Source organism: Rhinolophus hipposideros (genome assembly GCF_964194185.1).
Source record: "Rhinolophus hipposideros genome assembly, chromosome: 16".
NCBI lineage: Eukaryota > Metazoa > Chordata > Mammalia > Chiroptera > Rhinolophidae > Rhinolophus > Rhinolophus hipposideros.
Window position 1 is genome coordinate 30,107,560 of NC_138062.1, and position 27,860 is coordinate 30,135,419.

Below are 27,860 nucleotides of genomic sequence, written 5' to 3' on the forward strand. Positions count from 1 at the left end.
AAATCTGAAGTTCCTACTTGTGTTTATCAATTCCAAAGCCATTCACGATACAACATTAATTCAATTTTCTTTCGAACAAAGAAACTTAGGCTTTATTGATTTACCCATTCACAAATATGTACCAGGTAGCTATTACATAGTCTTAAGATTGTGTCAGGAGCTGGAGATACAGTATGAGCCAAACTATACAGTGCATAGTCCCCATGCACCTCAAAAACAGGCACTCAGGGTCCAATAGCTGATATTCCTATTTAATTTTAATTATACAAAACAACTAAAAGGACCGTTTCTTCTATCAATAAGTAAACCATTTTCTCAGTGGATAAAAGTGAATGAGACCATCCAAATAAACTTTTTATTTCACTATATATGTTAGTTCGACTTATTAGAGGTACTGCACATAGAAAAATATGAACACTAATATTTCTGGAGTTATCAGAAAAAATAGTTTCTTAATTTTAGAATTTAGTTTACTTTTTAAACTTCTACATGATAACTGTTAAAACTTATTTAAACATTTATGTGAAAAAATAATTATATTCTTTAAAAAGAGGATGTAATATTCACTTCATCAAAAATAATGGTTGTTTTTCAAGTGTCCATGAAGGATGAAGGATGTTTACTTAAAACATAAAATATTTGTTACTCTGGAAACTGAAAAATAGGGTCTAACTCTAGACTCTCTCCAGCTCGGTAAGTCCTTTAAGTAAGCATGGTTTTTACATTTTTTAATTGTTGAAATAAAAGAGCACTCAATGACATGTAAAAACTACATGAAATTTAAATTTCAGGGTTATAAATAAAGTTTTATTGGAACACAACCAGACTCATTTGCTTACTATTGTCTATGGCTTATTTTAACAGAGCCTGTATGGCTTGCAAAAGCCTAAAATAACATTATCTGGATGGACACACACACACACACACACACACACACACACACACACACACAGGTTGCCAATCCCCGATCTACAGAATTATACAAAAGCATACAATGCCAATTTCTGAAAAATGACTGTCAGACTGAAGTCTCTTCGATCAACTTCTTTATTGCCTCAGGAACGATCTTATTTTCATTATTTTTCACATCAGCTACTAACTCTGATTCTGAAGACAACTTTGTCAACTTAGTATCTCTAAGTATGTCAATACAGGACCCATACATTTCTGGGGCAAAGATAGAGAGCAAAACGTTATGACTTTGGAAAAATGAAACAGAGATAAGAATCTTCTACTACCAGTAGGAAGAGTGCCTAAGAATTCTTCCCTCGGAGCAAATGAACAAAAATCACTTGCCTCGCATTTTAAAAGAAGTCTGCATTCCAGAAGGAAGGCCTGTGCAAACTTCCCTTTGTTATCTCAAGAAGAAGTAAATTTAAAGAACCTGAACAATTACGGAAAAGGGAAGGCTAGAAAACAAGGCTGGATCCTTTTTCTAATCTTAGTTAAGATGATGAACCCTTAATCAACAAACAGGGATAAGGAGGGTCATTTCATCAACGGAGCCCAAGTTCAAGTAGTCTAAAGCAGATCTTCGTGCACAAGGGAAGGACGACAGCGGGCTTCTGGGTTCCTATTTTATATATGAAAAGATCCCTGATATGAAGGCAGAAAAACTAGAGAAGCATCTTTCCAGCTGGCACCAGAGACATGCAGGGTGCTGCTATCTCCCAAGGCTCTGTCCATCTACCACACTGGAAGCTGTGCTGAAACTGGAGAAAACTCCCAGCGGGTGACGAGGCCAACCATCCTAAGCAAAGTGCAGGACACTGAAAAGGGCAGACAGGGCAACAAAGACAGGCCAGAAAGGAACTCGGACTGTGATTTTGAGGGTGGATATTAAATCTAAACATTAACTCTTTAATTCCCTAGATGAACCACAGATGCCATCTGGAGTCCCGAAGTTTGAAGTACAGAAATAGCATCATCTGAACACAAACTTCTAGATACGTGAAAAAAGCTATTATGCCAAATTAATTCAATCTAACTAATTAGAGAGCAGGAAGTTCTTTCAATTATTTTATGTGCTGTCTGAGAAATACACTTGAATATGAGTACAGATTTCATTAATTGCAGTTCATTATTTTCCAGATTAGTTACTAAACTTGCATCAGAAGGTCAAAGGCAGCAATTTTGTCAGCTGTCACCTTCTCCAGTGCAGTCTCTTTGCATTTCTGGGACTCAAGACAGAAACTGGTTACAAATAAAAACAAGTCACTATAAAAATGAGAAACATAAATCTTTATGAATATGATCAAGCCAAAAGATTTTGTATTAGAATCTTTGTTTCTTAAATCTTCTGAATAAACTGTTAACTTCTGCCTTACAAGAAAAGATCCATGAATCTTTTCAAATATTGAAATATAATGCCAAAAAAATAGCATCTTGATCTGAGAACCTGCTGATTCCAAAGAATAAGTTAATAAATGTTAATCTTTTCATTAGAGTTTCACTGTAGTTGTATGTTTGTATCTTTGCGTGAGGGAGGGAACTGAACATTCTTGTTTGAAAATGTCAAGGACACTCTGATTAAAAGTACGTTTTTGATAATAATCATTCCCTTATTACACAACTCCTGTCTCTTCCACATAAGCTAACAATAAAAATATGAGGAATGAGTGGTAGAAACAGCACCTATTCCATTCCTCAGTTCTTACTTGGACTATTTTTATACCCTCAAAATCTTATTTTTGAAAAATAGAGGTGACAAAAATCCCATTTTTTTAAAGAGTATCCTGCTATCTATAAATCATTTTACTTACTCACAGTTCTTACCATTCCCTTCATTAATTTCATTTCTGTCATTCTATGCCTTTCAAGCCAGTGCTTTAGTGAAACTTGCCCTTATACAATTCTTCCCCGCCTTTGGTGTTGATCCGCCTTGAATGCTTATACAATCAGCTCTCTCGGTCATTGTTTGGTCAAACTATAAATAACTCCTTTAATCCTTCCTCATAAATCATTTCTGATGTTATTCTCTGAAATAATTTCAATTGGTCAACAGATTTCTAGTAGTAACGTATCCAGAACCGAGTGCAATAATCTAAGTGTAGTCTAATTATGCCATAGAGAACCGAAGGGTGGTGTTTAGGTAGGTGAGGGTCAGTGTCTTCATCACTCTGACTGTTTCAGAGAAGGAATTTTAAGTCTCCAAACTAAACTGGGACAGAAACATAAAAAGGAAGGCTTTTTAATATCTTTCACCACAGTTAGGTAGGAAATGGAAAGAGAAATGGCTTTCAAAATGATGAAAAAAGTTGGGGGTAGGTAGAAATAAAAGGGTGTGCTATCACACACAGGGTCTCTTTGGTTATCATGTTCTGTCTCTGTTGATACTCAAACCATTTGAGGTTTTCATATTTTTTTTTGTGCCGTTTCACGTCATAAGTCTTAAGGAAAGTTACTATCTACTTACTGTCTCTAAGTCTTATGCAATATTGATATATCAATATTTGTCCCTTCCTATACTGTAGAATTGATCCAGATTCCGTTAAGGCGTATGCACTGATTTCTATTTCTCTGCGTTCTGTCTTTGATGTTATTCCAAAACCTACAAGTTTTTCAGCCTGTTATTGATTATTTAATGATTATTTATATTGGCCAGTGAAATGAGTGTACTCACAAGGCACTGGCAGCAAATCGAAAAGAGAATCAAAATGGAGAGCAAGGTTCAGGGTGTCCATGTATTTCTTTATGCTCCTGGTAAGCCGAACCATTAGATACTCACACAGGGCGACGGCAGAGCCCCGCAGTGAACAGGCTGAGCTAGGACGCTCATCAGCATCAACTTCTGTCTTAGGCTAACTGCACTGGTGATATAGAGGATTTCACGTATCTGACAAAGTCTCCCACAATCTCTTTGGGGAGGGGCAGGGGGAAGGTAGAGAGAGAGAGACTAACGACATAAGTTACTAAATAGTATGGCTGAAATATGTTGATCTGTCACCCTGTGATTTGAAGAGTGATCTCTAATTGTGTATGACAGCATTCCCTCTTCCACCCTATGAAGTTCAATATTTTGTTTATGACTCAAATGCAGACAGATTATGCCCTTAAAAAGTTTGCAGATGATAGCTAGAACACATGTACTTTAAAAACAATTGCTCAAAAAAGTATCTTGATATCCTAGAAATGTTATAACAAAATCAAGTTTCAAAATTTCAGAAATAACTCTCAAGTCCCTTACTTTTTTTATACATCAACTAAACAATATAGCGATAAGGGAGAACTCATTGCCAAGAGTGTAAACAAATGAACAGAAGAAAAACACAGGAATGTTAACTGACCAGAAGCATGATGAGTTAATACATGCCTTTAAAAAAAAGTACAATCATATGCTACTTCGGTAGAAGTACATTATTTAGAAGACAAACACAATAGTTGTATGATTTTCAAGCATACGGATTGCCATATCATTTCTGGGCTCCCCACTTTAAGCAAGACCCTGGCAAGACAAGTGAAAAATGATGAATCATTTATTACATGAGATGTAGCTGACTAACGGGTAGCTGTAAGGTCTGGAGTAAGCCTAAGAGAACACAGACCCTCCTTCTCCCTTTCCTGTAACTCCTGAGTAACAGCAGAGAAAACTCTGAGGCAAAGACTAGCTGGAAATTAGCCGAGCTTTCCCCTGGAAGACCTGGAGGTTCCACAAGGAGGGGTGGCATAGATTATCAAAAAGGTACGAACCTCAACTTTTAGCCACCAAAAATGATTACCAAGTGAACGGGATGCCATTATAGTAGAAAAATTGGGGAACACTCAAGTAGCCAATACCGCCCTGTTCTTGTTGCTGTTATTTTGAAATTCCACTGGCACTACAGTATTCCATTTCCCAGGATGAAACACCATTCAGGTGGTAACAACTCAAAGCATATTTAAAGTGGCCCAAGTAATGGAACCTATATATTGATATTGTCATTTAAAATTATAATTTACTTCTCTTAGAGCTTTAGCAGAGACAGTCAGTAAAAATGAGATAAACACAAGCATCTTTGATCAACTGAATCCAAAATGATAAGCTACAGTGTTTCCCTCCTTTCGGAATGGTTCTTTTGCTGTAACGTACATCAATCAGTCTTGGAAAGAAAGTTCATGAGTATGTCTTGATATCTCAAGTCCCCACTAAGATGTGATTCTCTCACCTCTAAACTATAAACAGAGTCCTTTATAGCACCATATGACACTGCATACATACAAGCTATCTAATATTAAAATCTGTGTGTATGTCATAGTCCATCAACCAGCAGACATTTTGTTATTGACTATGCCCCCACCCTCAAGGATTACGGTCTAGAGGGGAGATAATCAATATACATGCAGACGTAACACCAACTCCCAAGGAAAAGATTAAATACAGTAACACAGCGTTCTGTGCATGGTGGAGGCTGTGGTTTTAGTTTGGTTGGTCAAAGCCACTCTAAACTCTGACGATTTCCTCAGAGTGGCCTTTCTTGGCCAGTCAAGTAGTAAACCTCTCTTCCAGAGATCTAGGCGCCACGCAAAGACTTGGGAAAGAGCAGTCAAAGTGGAAGGAAAGGCAAGTACGAAAGCCTAAGACTAACAGAAGCTTCATGTTTCATTGAGATAAAAAAGAAAGAAACAACCAATATGGTTTATAGTATGATGAGCAAAGAGGAGAATAAAGGGGATAGAGAGTAAAGGCCAGGGGATCAGATCACACAGGACGCTGTTAGTCACAGTAAGAAATACAGCTTTTATTTAGTTTCAGTAAGAAGCGGTGGAAGGCTTCAAGCCGTGGACTAATGGAAGGTTTTAGAAGGTCGCTCTGGCTACTTCGCGCATGATACACGGTCGTGAGGGAAAAACAGTGTCAGACAGACCAACCGGAAGGCTGCTGCCATAGTTAAGAGACGACGGTGACATGAATGAGTGGTGGGAAATGGAGAGGACCAGAAGTCACTGGATTGTAGGTGGTTGGTACCTACACAATTTTTTTTTTGTACCTACCCAATTTTACTGATGCACTATTTGTGAGGTGTAAGTAACCAGGTGGATGTTTGTGCTCCGTACTGACATGGGCATGTATTTTTGTAAGTATTTTGTGTGTTGGGGTAAACAGAGTTGTGAGCTGAAACAAACGGTAATGTTTTGGACTTGTACAACGTGAATGCCTAACCGATACGTATCTAAGTGGAGAAGCTGATGAACAATTACACCCATGAAGCGAGAGGTCAGGGGCTAAGGCTGGGCCGGGATAGAGAGGTGAGCACGGTCAGTGTATAAATAGTTAAAGCCGTGGGATGACATTACCCAAGGAAAGAATGAGGTTTGAAAAAAGAAAATGAAGGCCCAGGACAGAGCTCTGGGGCACCTGAATATTAGCGGCTTGATGGAATAAATGGTCCCAGAAAAGGCAATCGAGGAAGACTTAGCAGTCAGCAGAAGGGAAGCTGGCAAATGTTGTAGTGAACGAAGCCTAGAGATGAAAGTGTTTCAAGCATGATGTTCCTGGAAGGTCAAGTCAGATGAGGACAGAGGCCGTGCAGGCAAGATGCAGTTCCCTAGCAACCCTGAGAAAGGGTCCTTCAGTGGAGTGAGGTTTCACAAACCAGTTGGAACATTTTAGCTCCACTGTTGAGCGTCTTCGTGAAGTCCAGTCTTGCATTTATCTTTTCATTTATTTATGAAATATAAAACATTTGGGACCACTTTCCCCAACACTTTTGCTCATATATGCTCCCCAAAAAAAGTAAACTGAATTAGCAAGTACTGCTTTAAGACAGCTTCAAAATATTTCAAGATTACCTTCCTTAAATTGGATAAATTACAGTTAGCCTCCAATCGCTAGATTTGTTTCTAACACATTATTGCTCTTCCAGAAGAAATGATCACTTACTATCAAAACAGTAAAAACAATTTCTTATTGTAGCAGGTGATTCGACTTGCTACATCAAAAACTCAGAGTAGCTTTAAAAAATAATTGTAACTACTGCAGGTCGATTCAATGACTTCTAATGCCATTCCAATTTCCTTTAACGTATATAACTGTCTTCACCAAACAGCAATTGAAAAACAGTGGTTATCAAACTTTAATGTGAGTAAGAATCACCTCGGCTGCTCATAAATTCAGATTATAAGGTGCCCCCAGGTGGGGTATGGATTATGAGATCAGGTGGTTTTTGGTGTTTTTTTTTTGGTACGGTCTTTTAAAAGTTACCATGGAAATTCTGACACAGTCCATGAATCATACTTTGCAAAATAACAATGTGGAAGTTTAGAACAGAATAATATCTAACAAACCCTTGGAAAAATCATTTTTGCCCACCCCAACCCCCACCAAGTATTAGACTTGCTATTTCTTTTAGCTCTCACGGTCACAGATTCATTTTGATAACTTTCAAGCATCCGTTATACGCCTGGTTAAATTTAGTCGAAACATTTCCAAGATCACAATGTTTTCATCCAATGTGAGTACATGTATGCTTATATAATACGAGATTGAAAAATTATATATCTGCGCAGCAGTCTTACAAAACTAACACCATCACCCTTGCACATGCATTCATAAACTTAGAAATTATTTTAAATAGTTAAGTTCTCAGACAAGGGCTCACCTGCATTTCTGTAACTTGAATGTTTTAGTGAATGTGGAGAAGTTGATGTCAAAAGACCTATTTCAACAACTGAACTTGCACTGTATGTGTTTTTGAATGAGTATAAATAAATCCTCATTTATCATTTTCTGCTGAATTCACACCTTTAGAAGTCTAGAAATTGCATTTCTACCAGGCTTCCCACTCACCGTCTCATAGGAGCAGTTTCCTGATTATTTGGAAAACCCTTTAATATTTTCTCCAAAACTTATTCTAAGGCCAGGTGGAGTTTTAAGAAAAAGGGGAAATAAGACAAATGATCACTTTTAATATTATAAATGAAAGAACAGATAAACCACAGTAGAGGAAAAAGAGGTTGAGAGGGAAAGACAGCAATGATATGAAATTGAAATAAGAAATGAAATCAAGAATTAAAAATAGAATTGCATTTTCTGTTTGGCAATACACAAACAACACTAAGTGCACTTCATAAATTTTACTATTGTTGCTCTAAGTGGTATTACCATAAATCACATTAGTAGCGTACTTAGCATTTTTTAAAAGCAAGAAGGATTGAGAGTGTCAATAAGTTTAAACAGCTCTGTTATCTCTGAAGAGAGTGGAAGAGAAATTATCACAAGCTTTTACCAGGTCTAAAAGCCCAGTTCTAACGCCCCCCATTGTTGCTTTCTACCCCCCTCCCTCCAGCTTCAGGGCAACACAGAGCACCATTTTGCCAGCAATCTATTTTGAAAAACGTTCCCTGTTGCTTTTTGATGCTTTTACCTGATGTGCAAAGGGAGATGACTGCTTGCCCCTTTTTTCGTCGCGAACAGGGAAGAGAGACTTCAGCAGCTTTGGCATCTGTGGCACAAAGGATTTTACTGGATTCAAGTAGGAGGCCGCAAGGCTACTAAGTCCTGTCAAAAATACCGAAGGGAAAAGAGATAAGGCAAAAACAGTTGCAACAGACATTTTCTTTACTGTAAATTTGCCAAATATCATTTGTAAGCAAATCTAAAAATACAGATTAAAAAAGTATACTTAAAAATCAGTATTAAAAAACATAGTATTATTATAGTTACCCTCACACACAATGGTGTTTCCTTTTCTGAATAAATAGGAGGAAGTGGGGTACTTCTAAAATGTTCTAATATCCACGGTTCCTATTGGTATGCAGAAGGTAATCCAACCCCAGTCCTAGTTACTAACTGGTTCAAGTTCTAACTTCTACCCTAGAATAAAATAAGGTTTCTCATTTTTGAATCACATAACTGATGACACATATGGATAGCATTCCATCTAGACTTTAAACTCTTCAGGGACTGCGTATTATTCAACTTTAATTTTTCATGCTATTTACTGCATGAAGATGATGAAACTGACCTTTCACGAAAAGAGTGGTGTTTTAGTTGTTTTTACAAGCGAGGGACACAAGCCCTGAACCAACAATGTTCTTAGCTGCTCTTCATTACCAAAGCCTGGATCAGACATGCAGATAATGCCTATGATATAAGATTTCTTTCCCCTTCGTGAATAAAACTAAATTTTTCGAAAAATCTAATCCAAGTCATAAATGATAAAACACTGTATACTCATAACACTTCTTTTAAAAAAGCGAGACAACTTGAGGGGTTTGTAGGAGGCACTTCCTGAACAGAAGGGCACAGCCACGCCCCTGTCTCTACTCCACACTGACCCTGGAACGACTCAAATTTCACTGGCAAGACAGTTGGTACATGGACTTACACAGCTGTAAGGTTTCTACATTTTACACAAAGTAGAGTCATATTAACTCTGATGAACTATGAAAAGGTAAGGCTGTTTTGTAATCAGAAGAGCAATCGCTAAAAATATAAAGCAAAGAGATAGCTATCAAGTGACACGGTAAAACTAAGTTAAAAAAGTTAAACAATTTACAAGGTGGCAAAAATAGGGAAGACAGAAACAAACAGAAGAAAAAAAGAGACAAACAGAAAATAAGTTTAAGATGAATAAAGAAGCAGAAGATATAATCATCTAAATGATGAGAAAAAAAATTTAGGAACAATCTAACATTCCAGAGTAAAGATGACTCCTAATTAAATAAAAATCTAGTAAATAATCAATCAAAGTCTGCATATATCACAAAGAGAGACAATCAGACATGCTGTGTCTCCTGAGGAAGTACCAAAAACTACCCATTCGTTTATCCTACGTCCCACACCTCCTTCTAATTGGCCTGAATCTGACCAAGGATACAGATCTAACTACTAATTTATGGAAAATACTGGGGACAGAAAATCCTGTTTAAACAACCTCATGGGGATGTAACCAGCAAAAATAAGACTGTACAGTCGACTGTACAAAAACCTGGTCTCTTCAACAAATACAATGCAATGGAGAAAAGATGGAGAGGAACACATAGATTAAATAGACTTAAGACAAATACCAACTAACCACATTGTATGAAACTTACTTGGATTTTCATTCAAAATACATAAAAGATATTTTTGATCACTCAGAGAAATCTAAACTCTAACAAGATGCTTGATGATATGCAGGAATTATTTTTAATTTTTCTTAGGAGTAAAATGGTATTGTGGGTATTGCTTTAGAGATACATGTACAAATATTTACAGATAAAATAATATCTGGGATTTGCTTCAAAATTGTCTGTCATGAGAGGGTGTGGCGCAGTAGTGGAAGTGCAGATAAATAAGACTGGTGATGAACTGATCATTCTGAAATCAGGAGGGGGTACTGGAGGGCACATTATATTACTCCTTCCACTTTGTATGTTTTGTATTTTCCATTCTGAAAGGATTCCAAGTGAGAGCAAAATAAAAACTTCTAACATATAAAAGAAATAGTTTTTCACTAAAATGTGATTGCTAAAAGCACTAATGATGGATATAATTCACCAAAAAAGAGACTAAACTCAGAAGAATGGTGTGGGGTACAAGAAGCAATAACGACCAAAGCAAAGTAGTAAATACGAGTATGTAAAGCAAGTAAGCATTGATTATATATTCTTAAAAAACAACAACATATTTACAGAATTTTAAAACAAGGTGGTACTCTATGGTCCAGCAATTTCACTTTCAGGTATGTACTCAAAAGAAATGTTCACAGAAAGACTTACATAAGAACAAGCTTTGTTCACAGTAGCCAAAAACTGGAAACAAACCAAATGCCCATAACTAAAACTGATTAAAAACTGTGATAAATTCAATTGTGATAATAAAATATTTCTCATCAATAAAAAAGAATAAATTACTGATGCATGCAGCAGCCTGGATGACTTGAACAGATATGTTGAGCAAAAGAAACCAAACACAAAAAGAATATATTTGTATAACATCATTTATATGAAATTGTAAAACAGGCAAAACTAATCTGAAATCAGAACATTGGTTGACTGGGCGGAGTAACTGGAGTCACATAAATCTTCTATATCTTGACTGGGGTATAAGTTATAATACACATGGGTAAATACATTTGTCAAAACTCACTAAAAAGGACCCATCGTCAAGATAAAAGCACTCAACAGACATAGAACATGAGATGGTCCCGGTGCTGGAGTTAGCAGATAAAAACTTTAAAGAAGCTTCTTTTTTATAAAGAAGCAGCTTCTTTATAAAAACAGAAGCTTCTTTTATAAAGAAGACTACGGTCTTAACAAATATACATACAGGGAATATCAGCAGAGAAATTAAAACTATTAAAAAAGAAGTAGAAATTCTATAACTGCAAAGAAGAATAACTGAAATAAAAAATTCCCTGGGTGTGCTGAACAGGAGACTAGAAATGACAAAAAAATAGTAAAAAATTGCCCAACCGAAAGAAATAAGAAAACTGAAAGCTAAAAAAGAATAGCGCTTCGGTGACCTGAGCAATATTAAACAATCCAACATACATGTAATTAGATTCTAGGTTCTCAGGATTACAAAGAGACAAGGAGAGTGGGTAAAAATTTAATTTCCCAAATTTGTTGTAAAACTTCATCTTACAGATGAAAGAACATTGGTGAAACCCAAGCAAGATAAATTCTAAGAAAACTATATCTAAGCATATCATTGAACAATTACTAACAATAATAATAATAATCATAATAATGAGAAAATTTTGAAAGCAAACAAAGTAAACAAAGACACATTACATGTAGGGGAAAGGTGACAGAAATGAAGGCTGAATTCTCATCAGAAAAGAAGGAGTTGGACTGCTGGGCCATATGGTAATTCTATTCTTAATTTTTTTGAGGAACCTCCACACAGCAATCCCTGTCCTCGTATATATCCAAAAAATCTGAAAACATTCACCCGTAAAGATATATATGCTCCAATGTTCACTGCAGCTCTATTTACGGTGGCCAAGACATGGAAACAACCAATGTCTTTCAATAAAAGACTGGATAAAGAAGATGTGGTATTGATACACAATGGAATACTATTCTGCCATAAGAAAAATAAAATAGTGCCATTTGCAACAACATGGATGGATCTTGAGATTATTATGCTAAGCAAAATAAATCAGACAGAAAAAGTCAAGAACCATACGATTTCACTGATATGTGGGATATAAAACTGAAAACAACAAAGGAACAAGACAAACAAATGAAGAAACAAAAACTCATAGACACAGACAATAGCTTAGTGGTTACCAAAGGGTAAGGGGGAGGGGAGATGGTAGAAGAGAGTAAAGGGGGTCAAATATATGGTGATGGGAGAACTGACTCTGGGTGGTGAACACACAATGTGATATATAGATAATGTAATACAGAATTGTACACCTGAAACCTATGTAACTTTACTAACCATTGTCACCCCCATAAACTTTAATTAAAAAATAAAAAATTTTTTAAATAAAGGAGTCTAAAAAATAATGTAACATCTTTGATGTGTTAAAAGAAACAAACTATCAACCCAGAATTCTCTATCTAGAGAAACTATCCTTTAAGGGAAAAAAAGGTGAAAAAAAGATATTCTCAAACTGGAGAACATTGTTCTCCAGGAGAACTGCACAGTAAGAAATAATACAGGATAGTCTTCCAGCGAAAGAGAAATGATATCAGATGAATATAAGATATTCTGGAAGGTTGGATAGTGCCAGAAATAATAAATATGAAGGAAAAGAGGAAAGATTATCCATAGTCTCTTAATTTCCTCAAAAGTGGCAATTTTAAAGCAAAAAGAGTAATACTGCAAAATGGGTTCATAACATCTAAAAAAATACAACAACGATACAAAATAAAGGCAGTGTGGCGGATCAGATAAATGGAATTATACTGTTGCAAGGCTCTTCTATGTGTGCAGGAGGAACTGATATTAATTTGTAGACTGTGATAAGGATACTTACTATAGTCCTCAAAATAAGACTTCAATAAGTAAGCAAATAAATACAGGTATATGCAAAAGCCAAAAGAGGAAATAAAATCAAACACTAAAAAATACTTTTCCATTAAACCAAAAGGAGGCAAAGAGAAGCCACAGTGAAAAGAAAAAAAGCAAAAAATAGAAAAGCCAAATAGAAACCAACAGCACCGAGGCAGACATAATAATATTAGATATAAAAGAATTAAACATGCCAATGAAAAGGAAGAAATTGTCAGACTAGATTTTTTTAAAAAGCTATCCCTTACTATATGCTTCATACAAGACAATCACTTTTAATTTAAAGACAAATACAGGCTAAAATTTAAAAGACTGAGAACAAGATACGCCATGCAAACAATAAGCAAAAGAGAGTTGATGTGGCTGCAGTAATATCAAGCAAGAGATATTTCAAAATATTACCAGAGATATAAAGCGACATTTCATTATGAGAAATACGACTTAATCAGGAAAAAATAACAATCCTAAATGTATATACCATGCGTGCCAAAAACATGTGTACATATGACTTGTATTCATCTTTTGTTATCAGTATATATTATTACAATTTTAATACAGTTTTTTCCTTTCTTAAAATGTGTATACATTTTTTGGGTACCCTCTGTATACCTAATAACAGAGTTTCTAAGTGAATGATGCAAAAACTGGTATTAAGGGAAAAATAGACAATTTCCAATCATATTTGGAGATTCAATGCCCACTATCAGTGATTGATAGAATAGGGGGAAAAAATCAGTAAGGATACAAAAGATTTGAACAAGGTTATCAACCACCTTGACCTAATTGATATATCCAGAACATTATGTTCCAAAACAGAATAGACATTCTTTTCACTGCACACAGAATGTTCACCAAGATATACAGCACAGTCTCAAAAAATTTCAAAAGACTGCAAGTCTTTTCTCTGATAATGAAATTAAATTAAAAAATTAATAAGACCTCCCCACACTATATGAAAATGAATTCACATGCTCAATAATCCATGGCTCACAGAATAAATCAGAGGGACATCAGAAAATATGTTGAATATAATGACAATGAAAGCACAACATGCAAAAATGTGAAATGCAGACAGAAATAACAGAAAGCAATGAAAGAGAAAATAAAACCAAATGTTGGTTCTGTGAGAAGACTATGAAAACCGATAAACCTGTCTCAAAAGTATTCAAGAAACACAGAAAGAAAACAAAAGTTATCTATATGAGAATAAAAAAAAAGAATATCAAAACAGATCCCATTAAAAGGGCAATAGGGAACACTGTAACAATTATGAAAATAAATGTGTTAATTCAGATGAAATAGAAAATCCCTGAAAAACATAATTTATGAAAACTGTTTCATAAGGAAACACAAAAAGTTAAGTAACCCTACATTAAAGAAACTGAAGTCATAATTTAAAATGTTCCTACAGAGAAAATTCCAGACCCAAATAGTGTCACTGGTGAATCCTGTCAAACACTGAAGGAAGAAGTAATAATACCAAGCTTACATAAACCTTTTCAGAAAAAAAAGATGAGGAAAAAATTCCGAAGTCATTTTATGAGGTCAACATAATCACGATACCAAAACCTAAGACATTGTTGTGAGAAAAGTACAGCTAGATACCCATCATAGAACATATGCACAAAAATCCTTAACAAAATATCAGCAAATGGAATCAAGCAAATACAAAGTATAACAAACACATGATGATCCAGGGGGATTTATCACAGGAATGCAAGACAAATTCAACATTCAAAAATCAATATAACTCAACATGTCAAGACAAGAAAGAGGAAAATTCAGATGGGCTTTAACTAGTAGGACAGTGGTTACCTGGTAGGAAATCCTGATTGAAACTATTTCTGAAAGCTGTTCAAATTTCATGACAGTGATTGACAAATGAAAATATAAGTTACCTGGATCAGGAGAATGGTTATTTTGGGGACAACCAGGGAAGGATGGGGCCACGGGAGCTACTCCTCTGGAAACTTCGGTTTGAGATACATCCTGCTGACTTTCCCATCGACCCTATGCAGGACAACATCGGAAATTTTGATCCAAATCAATCATTTAACAAAAAAAAACTAAAGACACTTAAGACTGTTATACATTACCAAAGCTTTCTTCCTTTTATAGGACATGATCGATTTGATTACATAAGTACTTTTCCTCTTGTACTTTTTAATCTTCTTTGTATTACTAACTTCCCTAATAATAATAATACCACCTCACATTTGGATTTCCCTCCAGTTTACCACTGATGGTCCCTCAGTTCCATCCTAACATTCTTCATACTACATCATATTGCTTCCCACAAAATACAGATATAGTAACACATTCCTTCTGAAATTCTCCCTGCATTCTGCTTCTTGGGCTGTTTTGGCTCTTCTGCCTCAAGACAACCATTTTTCACTTCAGATTCTCAACTGAAACCCTAGTGGTGTCAGCTGTCTCTTCTCTCCTCTCCAGGAGTGTATCTTTCCATCCATTCACATATTGTTCACTACAGGAAAAACTGTAGAACAGTATATTACCACACTTCTCATTTTAAGTAGACATTAAAGATAAGTTCCAGTTAAGTCCAAACCAAGCAATCCCAAGTTCCCAATAATGGAAGTCTGAATTAACAAGTTTTATTGCACTCTCAACTTATTTTGTAAATTCCCATTAAAGAGATTTCATTGGGTAATACCAAAACAATGCCAGCTACCGTGTTTCCCCGAAAATGAGACCTAGCCGGACAATCAGCTCTAAGGCATCTTTTGGAGCAAAGATTAATATACGACCCAGGTGGGTATTAATGTTTACTCCAAAGACACATTACAGCTGATTATCCAGCTAGGTCTTACTTTCGGGGAAACACGGTAGATCACCGATTAATTTACCATTCTAGAACTTGTGGTGAGCCATAAAAATGGTGATACCATCAAAGCACTTTTAACATTAGTCCCATCTTGGAAAGAAATAAATCCCAACCAAATGTTACAAGTACACAAACCAGTAATGGAGATGAGACGCAAATCTTTCAAACACTTTAAGTTTCCATTTGATCCTCTGTTAATCACTCTGACTTCTTTTTCACTAGAGTTAAATAATGGCATCTTATAGTATTGCACAGATGAGTGACCGCCACGACTAAGCGAGTTTTCATTAGTAATCGCCTGCAAAGCGAGCTCTTCACCGCTCCAGAAGACAGATTGAGGTGGAAAGGCCTCTTACGTTTCAGATACGGATTGGAAACCTATTTGCTTTCAACAGCAACCTAAGTACTGATCATAAAATCAATGAGCTCTAAGTGATCTGGATCCTGTTTACCTTAGAGAACACTTTGCCCTAGGAACTCTCTCAGCACTTGATTTTTTTTCTTTAAATGGTATGGTGTTTAGCATTAGGAAGCAAGGAAACAAAAGAGACATGAAGAGAAGGTTTGGGAAGCCATGAATTTTGAAATACTTCACTGCAGGAGCATTTGTGTTACTATGAATCACACACTGATTTACATACGTTAATGTTTCATTAATGTTGTTTGCATTTAAATGGCATTCTCTGTCTGGGAAGCGGCTCTGTGTATTCTGGGACATCACACTCAGGTGGGTGAACACTAAGGTCAATAACCCTTGGGGCTTCAAAAGCCTCGTGCTTGGTTGGCAGTGTTAAGTTCCTGCGAGGCTAGTTTGAAGACAACTTACTCAATGTGAGAATACATTTATTTTCATATTTTAGATTTTCCTTCCTTGCTTGGCAGCTGACGGAATGGCACTCTGTCCCTTTGGAAAACTGAGTAGCTGATTTGGAGTCGGCACCTCAGCTGTTTGGTGGGGTATAATGGTCCAATGACAAATAATGTAGGTGTCACCTCTTCCCCAAGGCACACTCGGGGCTCTGCGAGCTTCCCGAGTGATTTTTCCCAGTTGGCACTCCCAAACACAATGTTACTACCAAATCAGAATGAAAGTAATAACTCTTACTGTCTCATATATTCAAATAGCTCAAGTGAGAACATTTGAAAGGGTGCACACAGTACTCACACACCGCTTTAGCCAGACTGCTAGCCTTATCAGATAATGACAAATGGTGACACATTTCACTTCATCCACCTATCGTAACCGTCATCTTAACCTTGAGGAGTCACGTATGCTAACTGTTCCCAGGTCTCGGTGACCAGAGACGAGGACACAGAGCGTCTCAAATCACTCTGAGACAGAACAAGCTCTGCTTCACAGGGAACAACAAATTTGGATAATGAACTGGGTACCACATTCCTCGCTCCTCTCTCTGACACCCACAGATCTCTGGGGAAACACTCTACTGAAATCATTCATTATATTCTTTTTCTCAAGCAGTACATGTCCCATTCTCTTGCCAGAAAATAAACCTGTGGTTCAGGGTCTAGCTACACCATGTACACTGCCCCCCACCCCCGGGGACAAGGCAATTAGTGTCTTTACAATTAATTTTACATGTTTGGCTGTTCCAGAGTCATCACCCTGTACTGAAAAGTTGGGAGGTGGGGAAAGCATCCCAATTAAAGATACTTTAGAGGGAGAGGAACTCAGGACAATTAATAAAAACCATTTGGCCAGACCCTGACCTTTCTGCTCTCTTGTGAGCTCAGCTCTCAAAGTGAGAATGTGGCTGCTGCTGCTTTTTTTTTTTAACTTCTACCACAGTTATCTATACTCCATTACCTAAAATCTAAAAAGATAAATCTGTGATCTGTTTCTAACATTCTGCCTGTCTATCAAACTTCAGAATCAGCCTAGATGAGGAGAGACGAGAGAGAAAACTCGGGTATTATTGTGGATCCCTACACTAGCCACACATGTATTACAGAGGATGTGTCCTCACAGGCTGGATTCAAGGAAACAACGCTACTCACGACAGTGATCATTTGTAGCTAGCACATGCTTACAGGCACAGGGAAAAACACTGGAGGCTCTCAGCTGACCTGAGGATCTGGTTTGGTCCCCCCGCCCCTCCCCGTGCAGCCTCAGGTTTCCTGTGAGGGTCCTCTACGAGACACAGATTCTCTGAGTTTTCCACAAAGAGTTCTGTTTTTCATCAGGAAAGTAACAAAGAGGTACATCAAAAGAAGTGCCAGAGACGTTCCAGGCCCAAAGATGGCTTCTAACGCAGCTAACAAAGTCCTCACACTTGGCATTGGCCCTTCCCAGGGCCACACGAGCTAACAGTAGTTTTGGGGAAGGGGATGTGGCCAAAACACACAATACAGTTTTGTTACCTGTATAGCCATCTAGGCTTCTGGCTGCTTCTAATTTCATCAAAAACTCCAATCCGAAGATGACAAGCACATTATCTTATTAACTTATTAAAAAACATAATTCCATCTAAAAGGGCTTTAGAAAACCCAGTGTTTTTATGTTGACAATGTTCTTTGCATTGCAAAAGAGCTCAATGCACAGCCAATTTTTAGATGGAAAAACAATGTGCTGAAAATAATTCTCCACCTAAACATGAGTCCATCTTGGTAGACTGGTCATAAAAAAGTTTACTAAGTTTTCAGTAGGTCTATAAAAGAATTGCCTTATGAACAGGGTGAAATATCCAGTTAGAGTAAATAACATCACTGTGACTAGGGATAGTTTATATTTTTAATTGAAAAGCTTATCAAGAGTGATTTTTTTTTTTTAGCCCCTAAGGTATATTTAGAAGTTGGGAGTAGTTAATCAAATTCAATTTTGATGGAGCTCAGGAAAACAATTCCAATTTTAATATGTAGCAAGCCTTGATAAATAAAGGAATGCAAAATACGGCTGGCTGAATTGGAAGCGTTACAGGCCCAAGTGTGAGATTGTTTTCCTCTCCCCTCTCTAACGGCCCTAATCCTACCAAGCTCTCTGTTCCTGCCTTCCTGCCACAGCTTTCAGTGTCACGCTGCTCCCAACTGACCGATCTTTGCCATGATATTAACTGAAAATTAGGAGAAAGGGAGACCTGAACCTACTCTGTGGCCTCTCCCTGCGTCTACACAATCTTTCCACTAACCTAAATGTTCTGAAGTCACACAGGGAAAGACACAGCGCATCAAATTCTTACTGTGTAATTCTGATTTCATAATCAAACTCAGAGGGATAGCCATAGGTGAACATAAACAGAGAACCCAGAAATCGGCCCCTTCAAGTTGACAAAGTAGACGTAACTAATGAAATTATAATTTTCAATTATTTCAGAAGACATCTTCAAGCATTTTAAGCATCATCAATTCCAGGTTAAAATGATATTTCTGACTCGACTCTTGTACATTAAATACTTTTGTGCAAAGAAACCAAGATGGTCCAGCTGAGCTAAGTTCTGTGGTGTCAACGGAATGCCCAAAGCACCTTTGCCATTTTTTTACTCCTCTCCTCTTGTCCCATGCTTGAGAAAAGAACATCTCACAAGGCCTCAAATATTTATCTGTATTATTGGCCTAATATAAATTGACTCCAAATCCTCACATTCCAGAGCGTTCTAAATTCAGTAAGATGCCTTAACTCCTCATCTCTTTTGACCGATGTTTTCAGTCTTAGGCCCAGGTAACAAGGGATGTTAGAAAACAATCATACATACTGACTTCAGAAGTTACTTTCACAAAACGGTAAGTTGAAGAGCCAAAGAATCAGTATAATGTCGAATTTTGTCACCTTATAAAAACTATATTTAAAAACTCATTTTATTCTCAAGGGAAAAAAAAGCATACTGAGTTTCCGACAGTAGGACAGCACATGTATCCTGCTCATTAGGAAAACCTAATGGATGAACTGCCTCTCCCTGGATCTCTGGCAACAGAAGAATACAGGAATCCCGAAAAGAAAAGAAAAGAAAAGAAAAAAAAAAAAAAAAAACACGAATCTGAAATTTTCCAAAACAATTTCTTCAGTCATCTTTCCTTTAGGATTTTGTGAGCAAATTGTTATGGATAAAGCAACAAAAGATCTTCTCATACCACTGCATATAAGAGAACAAAAACTTCTAGCTACTTAAAAGGGTAGAGAATAGAATTTTTACATTTTATTTAATTTTTAAATAGGTTATTTGTTCACAGAATCCAAACCCAAATAATGTAAAAAGCATACAGTGAGAAGTTGCCTACCTCTACCCCCACCTATTTCTACCCTCTCCCGAGGCAGATGGAAAATGGTATTAGTTTCTCAGAGAGCCTCATAAGGTTTTACGTATATGGAAGCAAATCCATAAACAGTCACACACACTTCTCTCTCGTCCTCCCCCCTTTTGGAATACAAATGGCAGCATACTGTTCTGCACTTCATTTTTAATCACTAAGTATATCCTGGTGACCTTTCCATATTAGTAATTGGAGGGGTTCCTGATTATTTTTACAGCTGCATAGCATCCCACTTATTTATTTGTGTGTGCACGCGTGCATGTGGGTGTGGGTAAAATGTACTTAACCAGACTAAACCAAGGGACGTTTAGTTTGTTTCCAATCTTCTGCCATTATAAACAATGTCACAGTGGACACCCTTGTATATATGTCGTTTCACATGTGTGTAAGCACTGCTGCTGTGTAAAGGGGTTTAATAGGACTCATATAATCTGTACGTCAGTTAGTTTAAACACTACCCAATTCTGAGGAACTCTGGTATGGGTCGCATTAATAACACACTTTGAATTCAAGGCAATGCCATATTTGAAGATACTTTTCATTGTTTCATTAAAAAGGCCATAGGGAGAACCTCTGTTCACTGCCGCTGATAGGAGGGGAAACATTTCTTTTCTCACATGGAAGTAAATATAATTTTAAGAATGTTTCAACTACTGGACTTGGAACTGATGGGTCCTGGAAAAACACACTTAAAAAATAAACAGTTTTAAAAAAAAAGAATATTTATTTTCCCTAAAAATCTTTTAAGATGCTCTGCTTTAAACAATAAAACTACTGAGGGCCCCTCATCTAAAAATGGACAAGCCACTCTGTACTCCCTGCTGAAGTGAGCCTGAGATCAAGTCCTCTGTGCTTAGTATTCTTTTTGCTTTGTTTTCTAGCATCACAGGTATAATCCTCTACTACCTGACTTTCCTTATGCACTAGACAGGTCCTTCCATAATAATCTGTCTTAGAACAATTTTAACCTTTTCCCTAGTGAAAAGCAAAAGGTCTCTAATTTTGATACATAAACATTCACTCAACCTGCAGATCTGGACACAAGCGAGAAGTGATGCCCATGGGACAGTGACAAGACGATGGCTGAAGCCCAGTTACACCTGGTGCCCTTTCAGGGCTCATGGGTGCCAAGAGTTCCAAACAAGATAAAAATCATAGGTCCACACTGAACGGGGAGCAGAGCTGGAACGGCAAGTGGAAAACCCTTCCGTTTTCCCTGGCAATGTAGCATCATTGCCAGGTGCGGAAGTACCACTGTCTGTCAGAGAGTGGGGATGGCTATGGTCAGGGAGGAGCAGGGGAGACCGAATTCTGAGGAAGTTGCTGCAATGAGAGACAAGGGTGTTTAACTTTTTTTGACATGTATGACGACAACTTAAAATACATATTGAAACAGAGTGGCGAGATCCATATCCTTCTCGCTATGATGGCACCATGACATCGGCAAAATCGGAGAGGGTGGAAATCAGACTTTCCTCATCTTCAACAAGTTATCCAGGCACCCCAAGAAATTAAGATGACTAAAATAGGGGAAGTCCTGGTGGAGCAACACAAATATGTAATGTTATATGTACTCATTTAAATGACTTCTAACTTCACCCCAACCCTCCACAGAAATTGCCCTGGGAAAGGTCTCCAACAAACTCTTTACTGTCATATCCAAATAGTCTTTCCAGTTCTCGCTTTACAGTCTCTGAAGAATCTGGAAGGGGTCCTTCTTCACGCCTTCCTCCCTCAGTTGCCAAGTCATTCTCCCTCCCTGGTCTCCTTGCCTCTCTGAGGCTTCCTTTCAGTGGCGTGGCCAGTTTCTGCTCCTGTACTTGCCACTACGTGTCATCCATGCCCTCATGGCCTGACCTCTGTGACCTAATCCCTCCCACTATTTCAACTATGCCCTGACCTCCTCACTCCAGGCTTCCAGACACTTGAACTGGCAATAGATACCCTACTGGCAAAAACGGAACATCATTTTCTTCCCCAAGCCCGGCCCTCCTCCAGTTCATCTCTGTATAGGATCGTCCAGAAACCCTGGTGCCACCCTCGTATCCCCCCTCACTCAGCCTCATCCTTCATGCCCACAGAATTCTGAGATTCTGTCTCCTTAACATATCTCAGTCTCCTCCTCCCTCCCCACACTGCTGAATCTTCAACCTTACCTGATCTCTCCACCCTCCAATTAAAAATGTGTTCGCACTTCTGCATTGATAACTGCATGCATTTTTACTGTATACATTATTCCAATGTAATTTTATGGATCATAGCCAGGAACAAAAGGGGCCTTTAGGTGAACTGCTACAAAAAAACTTTCCAACTCAAATTTAAGCATGGTACACCTCCAGTGGCTCCCCAATGCTCCCCCTTACTCCTTGGCACACATTAGATCTTCTCAAAGAAGGCCCCCTCTCTCTGAGGGCCTCTCTGGGGGCCCTCAACTTTAACTCACGCTGGGTGTACTGTCATGAGCACAGCAAACTCTTTCACCCCTCCACGCTTTGTTCATGCTGTTGCTTTAGTTCCTTCTCTGCTTTGGGTGGACCTTACCGTCTTTCCGTGTTAAGCTTCTGTGGGGTTTCTCCTCTCTGCAGCCTCTCTTCATCTTTGCATAATGCACATAAAAGTGTCCACTCCCTGCTTTGGGCTCCTACTCTACCTAGCCATACTTCTATTAGAGCAGATGTGTTCCTTTATTCTATTTATTTGGAGTAGATAAAGCACAATATTTTTCTTTCAAGTAGATACTATTATTTTCTATTATTTTCTCCATTTAAACATAAGGAAACTGGGCGGGGGAGGGAATAGAAAAGCTAAAAAAAATTTGGCCACTTCTTTCAATAAACTTACAATTAAGGATCTGGGTTAGATGTATTTCCAAAAAACACAGAAAGTCATGTTTTTTCCTTATAAATAGGTTTTCCTTAAAATATTTCACTTATTTACATTTTAAAATAATGACACAATTTTCCAAAAACTCTGCTTCATTCAGGTAATTGCAACCTATGCTTTGCTTATCAAGAGCTAATCAAACTTATTGAACCAGTATAAAGGAGTACTAAACCTTAGCACACTTTCAGAGACACGGTAGATGACCAGTAAATTGATGAGTTGGAGAGCAATTTATATATCTATAAACATTTACACACACACACACACACACACACTCATTTTTATAATCTAGGTTACTAGTAGTTTGCCTGAAGTAACAGGATATACACATACATATATATTATTATTTCAGGCAAACTACTAGTAACCTAGATCCTAAAAATGAAAGTTTATCAACTTTACTGTTTTTATAAGGCAAACTTCAAACATATACAAAAACAGTATAGCATAACTAACAATAATAGAAAGAGTAGTATAATGAATCTCACTTAGCTTTAATAATTATCATTAAATAGCTAATCTTATTAACAAGTAAATAAATTCCAGCTAACAAAATTTCTATTCCCATTTTTGTTTCTTCTAACAAATAATATTAACTTTAGGGTATAATCTTCTTATTCCTCATGCATTTTCAATCATTACATTACTATTTTACCATTAAAAACCCGATTTGAAGTCCCTTTTATGACACAGATTGGAAGAACATTTTAAACAGAAATATAAACTCAAGCAACAAAGTTGTTTTTTAACCCCTAAAAAGTAGAGTAATAAGAAGGTCTATTAAATCATATTCTAACTGGTAGGTAAAAAGAAATGAACTCTAAACACATTCCAATAAATTTCACAGGTACAGAAGAACAGGAGAACTTCTGGCCTACAAAACTAGCACGTGATATTTGAGAGAAGGAAAGCTGAATGGGAAATAGGTCTAAGACACAAAAAACGTACAAAAGCTTACCTTGTTGCTGCCTAGACTGTAGGATGGAATGAGATCTTGACGGCTGCCAGACAGCTGAACAAGACATAACGAGAGGGATTAGTCCTTTATGTGTGAAAGTACATAAATCAACAGTCCTGGAAACAAGACTTTGAAAATCAAAAATCGACCACATGTTAAAGTTGGGTGGTAGCAGAGAGCTTGTCAGGACAAAAGTTGCAAACTAGATTAGTGGCCTTGGGACATTGTGAGGCACAGATTTTTTTTTTTAAAGTGAATTAGTTATCAAGAATTTTAAGATGGGAGGTTTGTGTAAGATCAGATACCCAGTTTCCACTGAGACAGCAACTAAATGGGCCTAAATAAGAGATACTCCTTTTGTTTATCCCCTTCCATTTAGAGCATACCAGGTCCCTGGGTACCTTACCGGTGTCCTGATCTTACAACTCCTTTTTCTGGATATTCATAGAAAATGTATACACTCAAACCATTTTAAACCACACGATTATAAATACCAAATCACTGCAGACGTCAGTACATTTTAATATATCATATTCTGAAGGAATGAGAAGATATTTACGTTGAATTAAAGTGACATTTCTTAATGTCTGAGAATGTTCCCAATATTTCGGTCTCAGAGCGTTAGTGATGTCACTCAGGGGCCACATGTGCCCTCCGGTTTGATACTCTTCTTACCACTCACTATTGTCTCTCAAACACTAAGGCTAAGGGACAGCTACTCTTTGCCACAATGCTTATACTGTGTTTTTTCTTAGCGTAAAGTTCAGACAAAGGTATAGTATTTCTCATAACTACACCTTTATCAAAAGTAAGAAAACGAGATAAATCACAGGGCCTCAAGCATATTTCTTTGTGAAGAATTATTTGCATGCTTAACATGCACATAAACTATTTATCTATGTTTAAAACAACAACAACAAACTTAAGATACTTAAGTGAAATAAACCTAACTTATTTTACACATTTATACTATCCTGGATGACCTGGAAGCAACTCAGTTTGTAAACCTCACCCAGCCTTCTCTCAATTAAAAGTAATTAAATTAAGCCCAGAAAAGTCAAAAGGGATGCCCTAGGCACTGGGCTAGGTTGGTTTTCGTTCAACACTCACTGAGCACCGACAGTCACTATACTAGGCACTGGTGCTTAGAGATAAAGGGGAAAAACTAGAGAGGAACTTAAATGGGTACCTTTCCCCTATTACCAGTGAGGACAGTGATAGACGTATGCACAGATCCTACCGGGAAGAGAAGGGGCAGGGAAGGCACTGCCATCAGTTCAGACAAAGAAATGACATCCAAGGACGGAAAGAGGAGGAAAGGAGAACGCGAGCACAGCACAAAAATGGGGATTGCATGTACTCACCCTGTTCACATTTGGAGAGCTAATACTCCTCCTACTCAGCTTCCCTTTCCCTGTCAACTGTTCCTTCACTGCAACTTCCTGTCAGACAGAAAAAAGAGGAAAAATCCTTACTCGAGACACACCTCCAAAGCAATACTATCAAAAGCGGGCTTTGAGCTACATGTCTACATACACATTCCTAGTTCTGTCATGTTACTTCACATGACAGAATGATCCGATTCCAATCACTGCAGAATATTCAGTTAATGATACAGCTGGCAGGTTACCTACACCATTCTCTTCTTTATCTACTGATGGTCCCTTTGCAGCCGGCCTCTCCTGGGAGGTGAGTCCCAGGAGAAAGATAGTGAAAATTAGACCATTCACGTTTATTTTTCATCAGTATCTTTGTTTTTTTAAAAAAGTCTCAATATTGCTAGGTAAAATGAGTTTTAGGGTTTCGCTAAGGACTAGGTTTATTGCTGGCATTTCTATTATTCCTTCTAGACACTAAGGCTGTAGCAGGCATATCCAGCTACGAGGAGGGGCCCGTTGTGCCTCATTACTGCGTATTTCTTCAGCAACATTATTGCCCAGTATGAAGGAATTTTTTAAATAATTCTTTAGCCAGTAAGAGTTAAATATTTTCTTCCATTACTCCAAGGCAACTAAATAACCATGTACTGTCTTGGAAAAAGTAACTTTCCAAATGTAGCTTTTTATATCTTCAAAGACTTAACTGGTAGGTTTAAGCTAAATTAATATGCTCCACTTAAACAGACACTTCAAAAGTTTAGACATAACGGTACTGTGAACTGCAGAAAGTCAAACACAGAATCAGATTGGGTTAGTACTGCGGCTACCAGCTCTGTGGGCTGACCTGACGAAGACGATCTAACGTGAGAAGGTTCTCCACGGCCAGCACACTTCTGAGGTATTTTTCAATATAAGCTTCTGAGTCAGGGGAAGCCGTGTTTTCAACATTAGTTGCCATTCTTGCTAATGTTTCTCGTTCCTCAACTCCCTGGGCATCCTGGAGAATGGAAAGTGGTGTATTAAAATTAAGTACATTGCAGAAGAAAACATAAATGCTTCTTGATCTACACAAATACACACACACAAATACATACATACACACACACACACACACACACACACACACAGTACTGAACTGAACTAATAGGATACGTTTCAAAGTTCCATTTTAAAGTCAGCTTCTGGAACTCAAAACTCATTTCCCACAGAAATCACGGTATAAATGGATGTTAGGTTGTCTTGAAAGGCTAGTTTAAACATAGTGTAGCTGAAAGAGCACATTCTCAACAAAACTGTCCTCTATTGCCATTGAAAACAAAAACATTAGTTAGAAAGGATTTGGTGGGCTAGCTGGAAATTGAACCACCACAATAATACTTGAGGACCGTATCTTGAAGGGCAAGAGAGAGGAATGAGGAGCTGGGGTGATAGCTAGATAAGGGTGGTAACCAAACAACTACAGTAGGTGGCAGACATGGGTATGGAGAATAAGAGCGGAAAGAAGGGCTGAGTTTCAACACTTTTACTAGGCAGCCTATCACGGACTACATGTTCAAAATGTGGCAGCTTCTAAAACTGGTCTCCATCCACAACTCTGGAAGGGCAAAGGTCAAAAGGCAGGGAGCCTACCAAGAAGAGAAGGAGCTCGGCAAATTCTCCCTCACTGTGCTTTCTGGCAGAGCCCTCCCTGCTCCTCTGACAGGGGCAGATATTCACAAGCCAGGGAAGGATTTTGTTCATGTACTCAATCACCTCAAGCAAACTTGTTTCATAACAAATTACTCTTCTCAGGGAAAATCAGATACTTTATTTACTTGTAAACTTGTTATAATAATGTCAAAAACTACAAAATATATATCCATATGCTACTGCAACTGAAGATGCCATCAACTTTAAGAAATAACATCTTTCTATACAACTCTCAGGAGAAAAAAATTGCCAATTAATTTTAAGATATCAACTGTAAGCCACATTCTAACCTCAAAAATATTTTTTAAATTTTAAATGAGCATTAGAACAGACTAAATAAGGAAGAATTTGAAAGATGGCAAAACTTTTGTCTCCTATAGTAATTCATCTGAGCCTTTTAATAACTCTCAAAAGAAGAAATTCTCATTTTATAGATGAGGAAAGAGGAAAGCTACATAATTAACAAAAGAAGTTAAGATTAGAACTTAGGTCTCCTGACTTCTGATATTGCACGCATTCTTTTCACCACTAATTCTTTTTACCACTCAACAGAGAATACTTTCTGGTGTCTGAAGGGGATAGACATCATCCTGATTTTTAAGAAAGGGGAAAGTTTTAAGAAACACATATATCCATGTTACTCACACAACTATCAAGAGGTAAAGCATTTCCGTTACCTCAGGAAGTTCATTCATGGGCTACACTTCCTTGGTCAAGGCAAGAGAATTTCTTGGACCATAGATTAGCTTCACTTGTTTTAGAATTTTAAATAAATGGAATCATACCCTTTTAGGTCTAGCTTCTTTCACTCAGCATAATGACTCTGAGATTTATTTATATAGTAGTTCATTTCTTTGTATAGCGGATTAAGATTCCAAAGTATGGATATACCACAATTTATTTAGCCATTCATCT

At 37.4% G+C, this 27,860-nt stretch overlaps 1 protein-coding gene across 2 annotated transcripts in view; it reads right to left on the reverse strand.

Moving 5' to 3' along the window:
- The window catches only part of KIF13B (kinesin family member 13B), a 168,513-nt gene that overhangs the window by 16,284 nt on the left and 124,369 nt on the right, over window positions 1-27,860 (reverse strand). For both annotated transcript variants that reach the window (XM_081076318.1, XM_081076317.1), the window contains exons 33-37: window positions 26,101-26,253; window positions 25,242-25,319; window positions 23,878-23,931; window positions 14,827-14,938; window positions 8,343-8,476 (exon numbers count right to left, since the gene is read on the reverse strand). In XM_081076318.1, coding sequence (XP_080932444.1) covers window positions 8,343-8,476; window positions 14,827-14,938; window positions 23,878-23,931; window positions 25,242-25,319; window positions 26,101-26,253 — 531 coding nt within the window. The remainder of the gene's footprint in view (window positions 1-8,342; window positions 8,477-14,826; window positions 14,939-23,877; window positions 23,932-25,241; window positions 25,320-26,100; window positions 26,254-27,860) is intronic.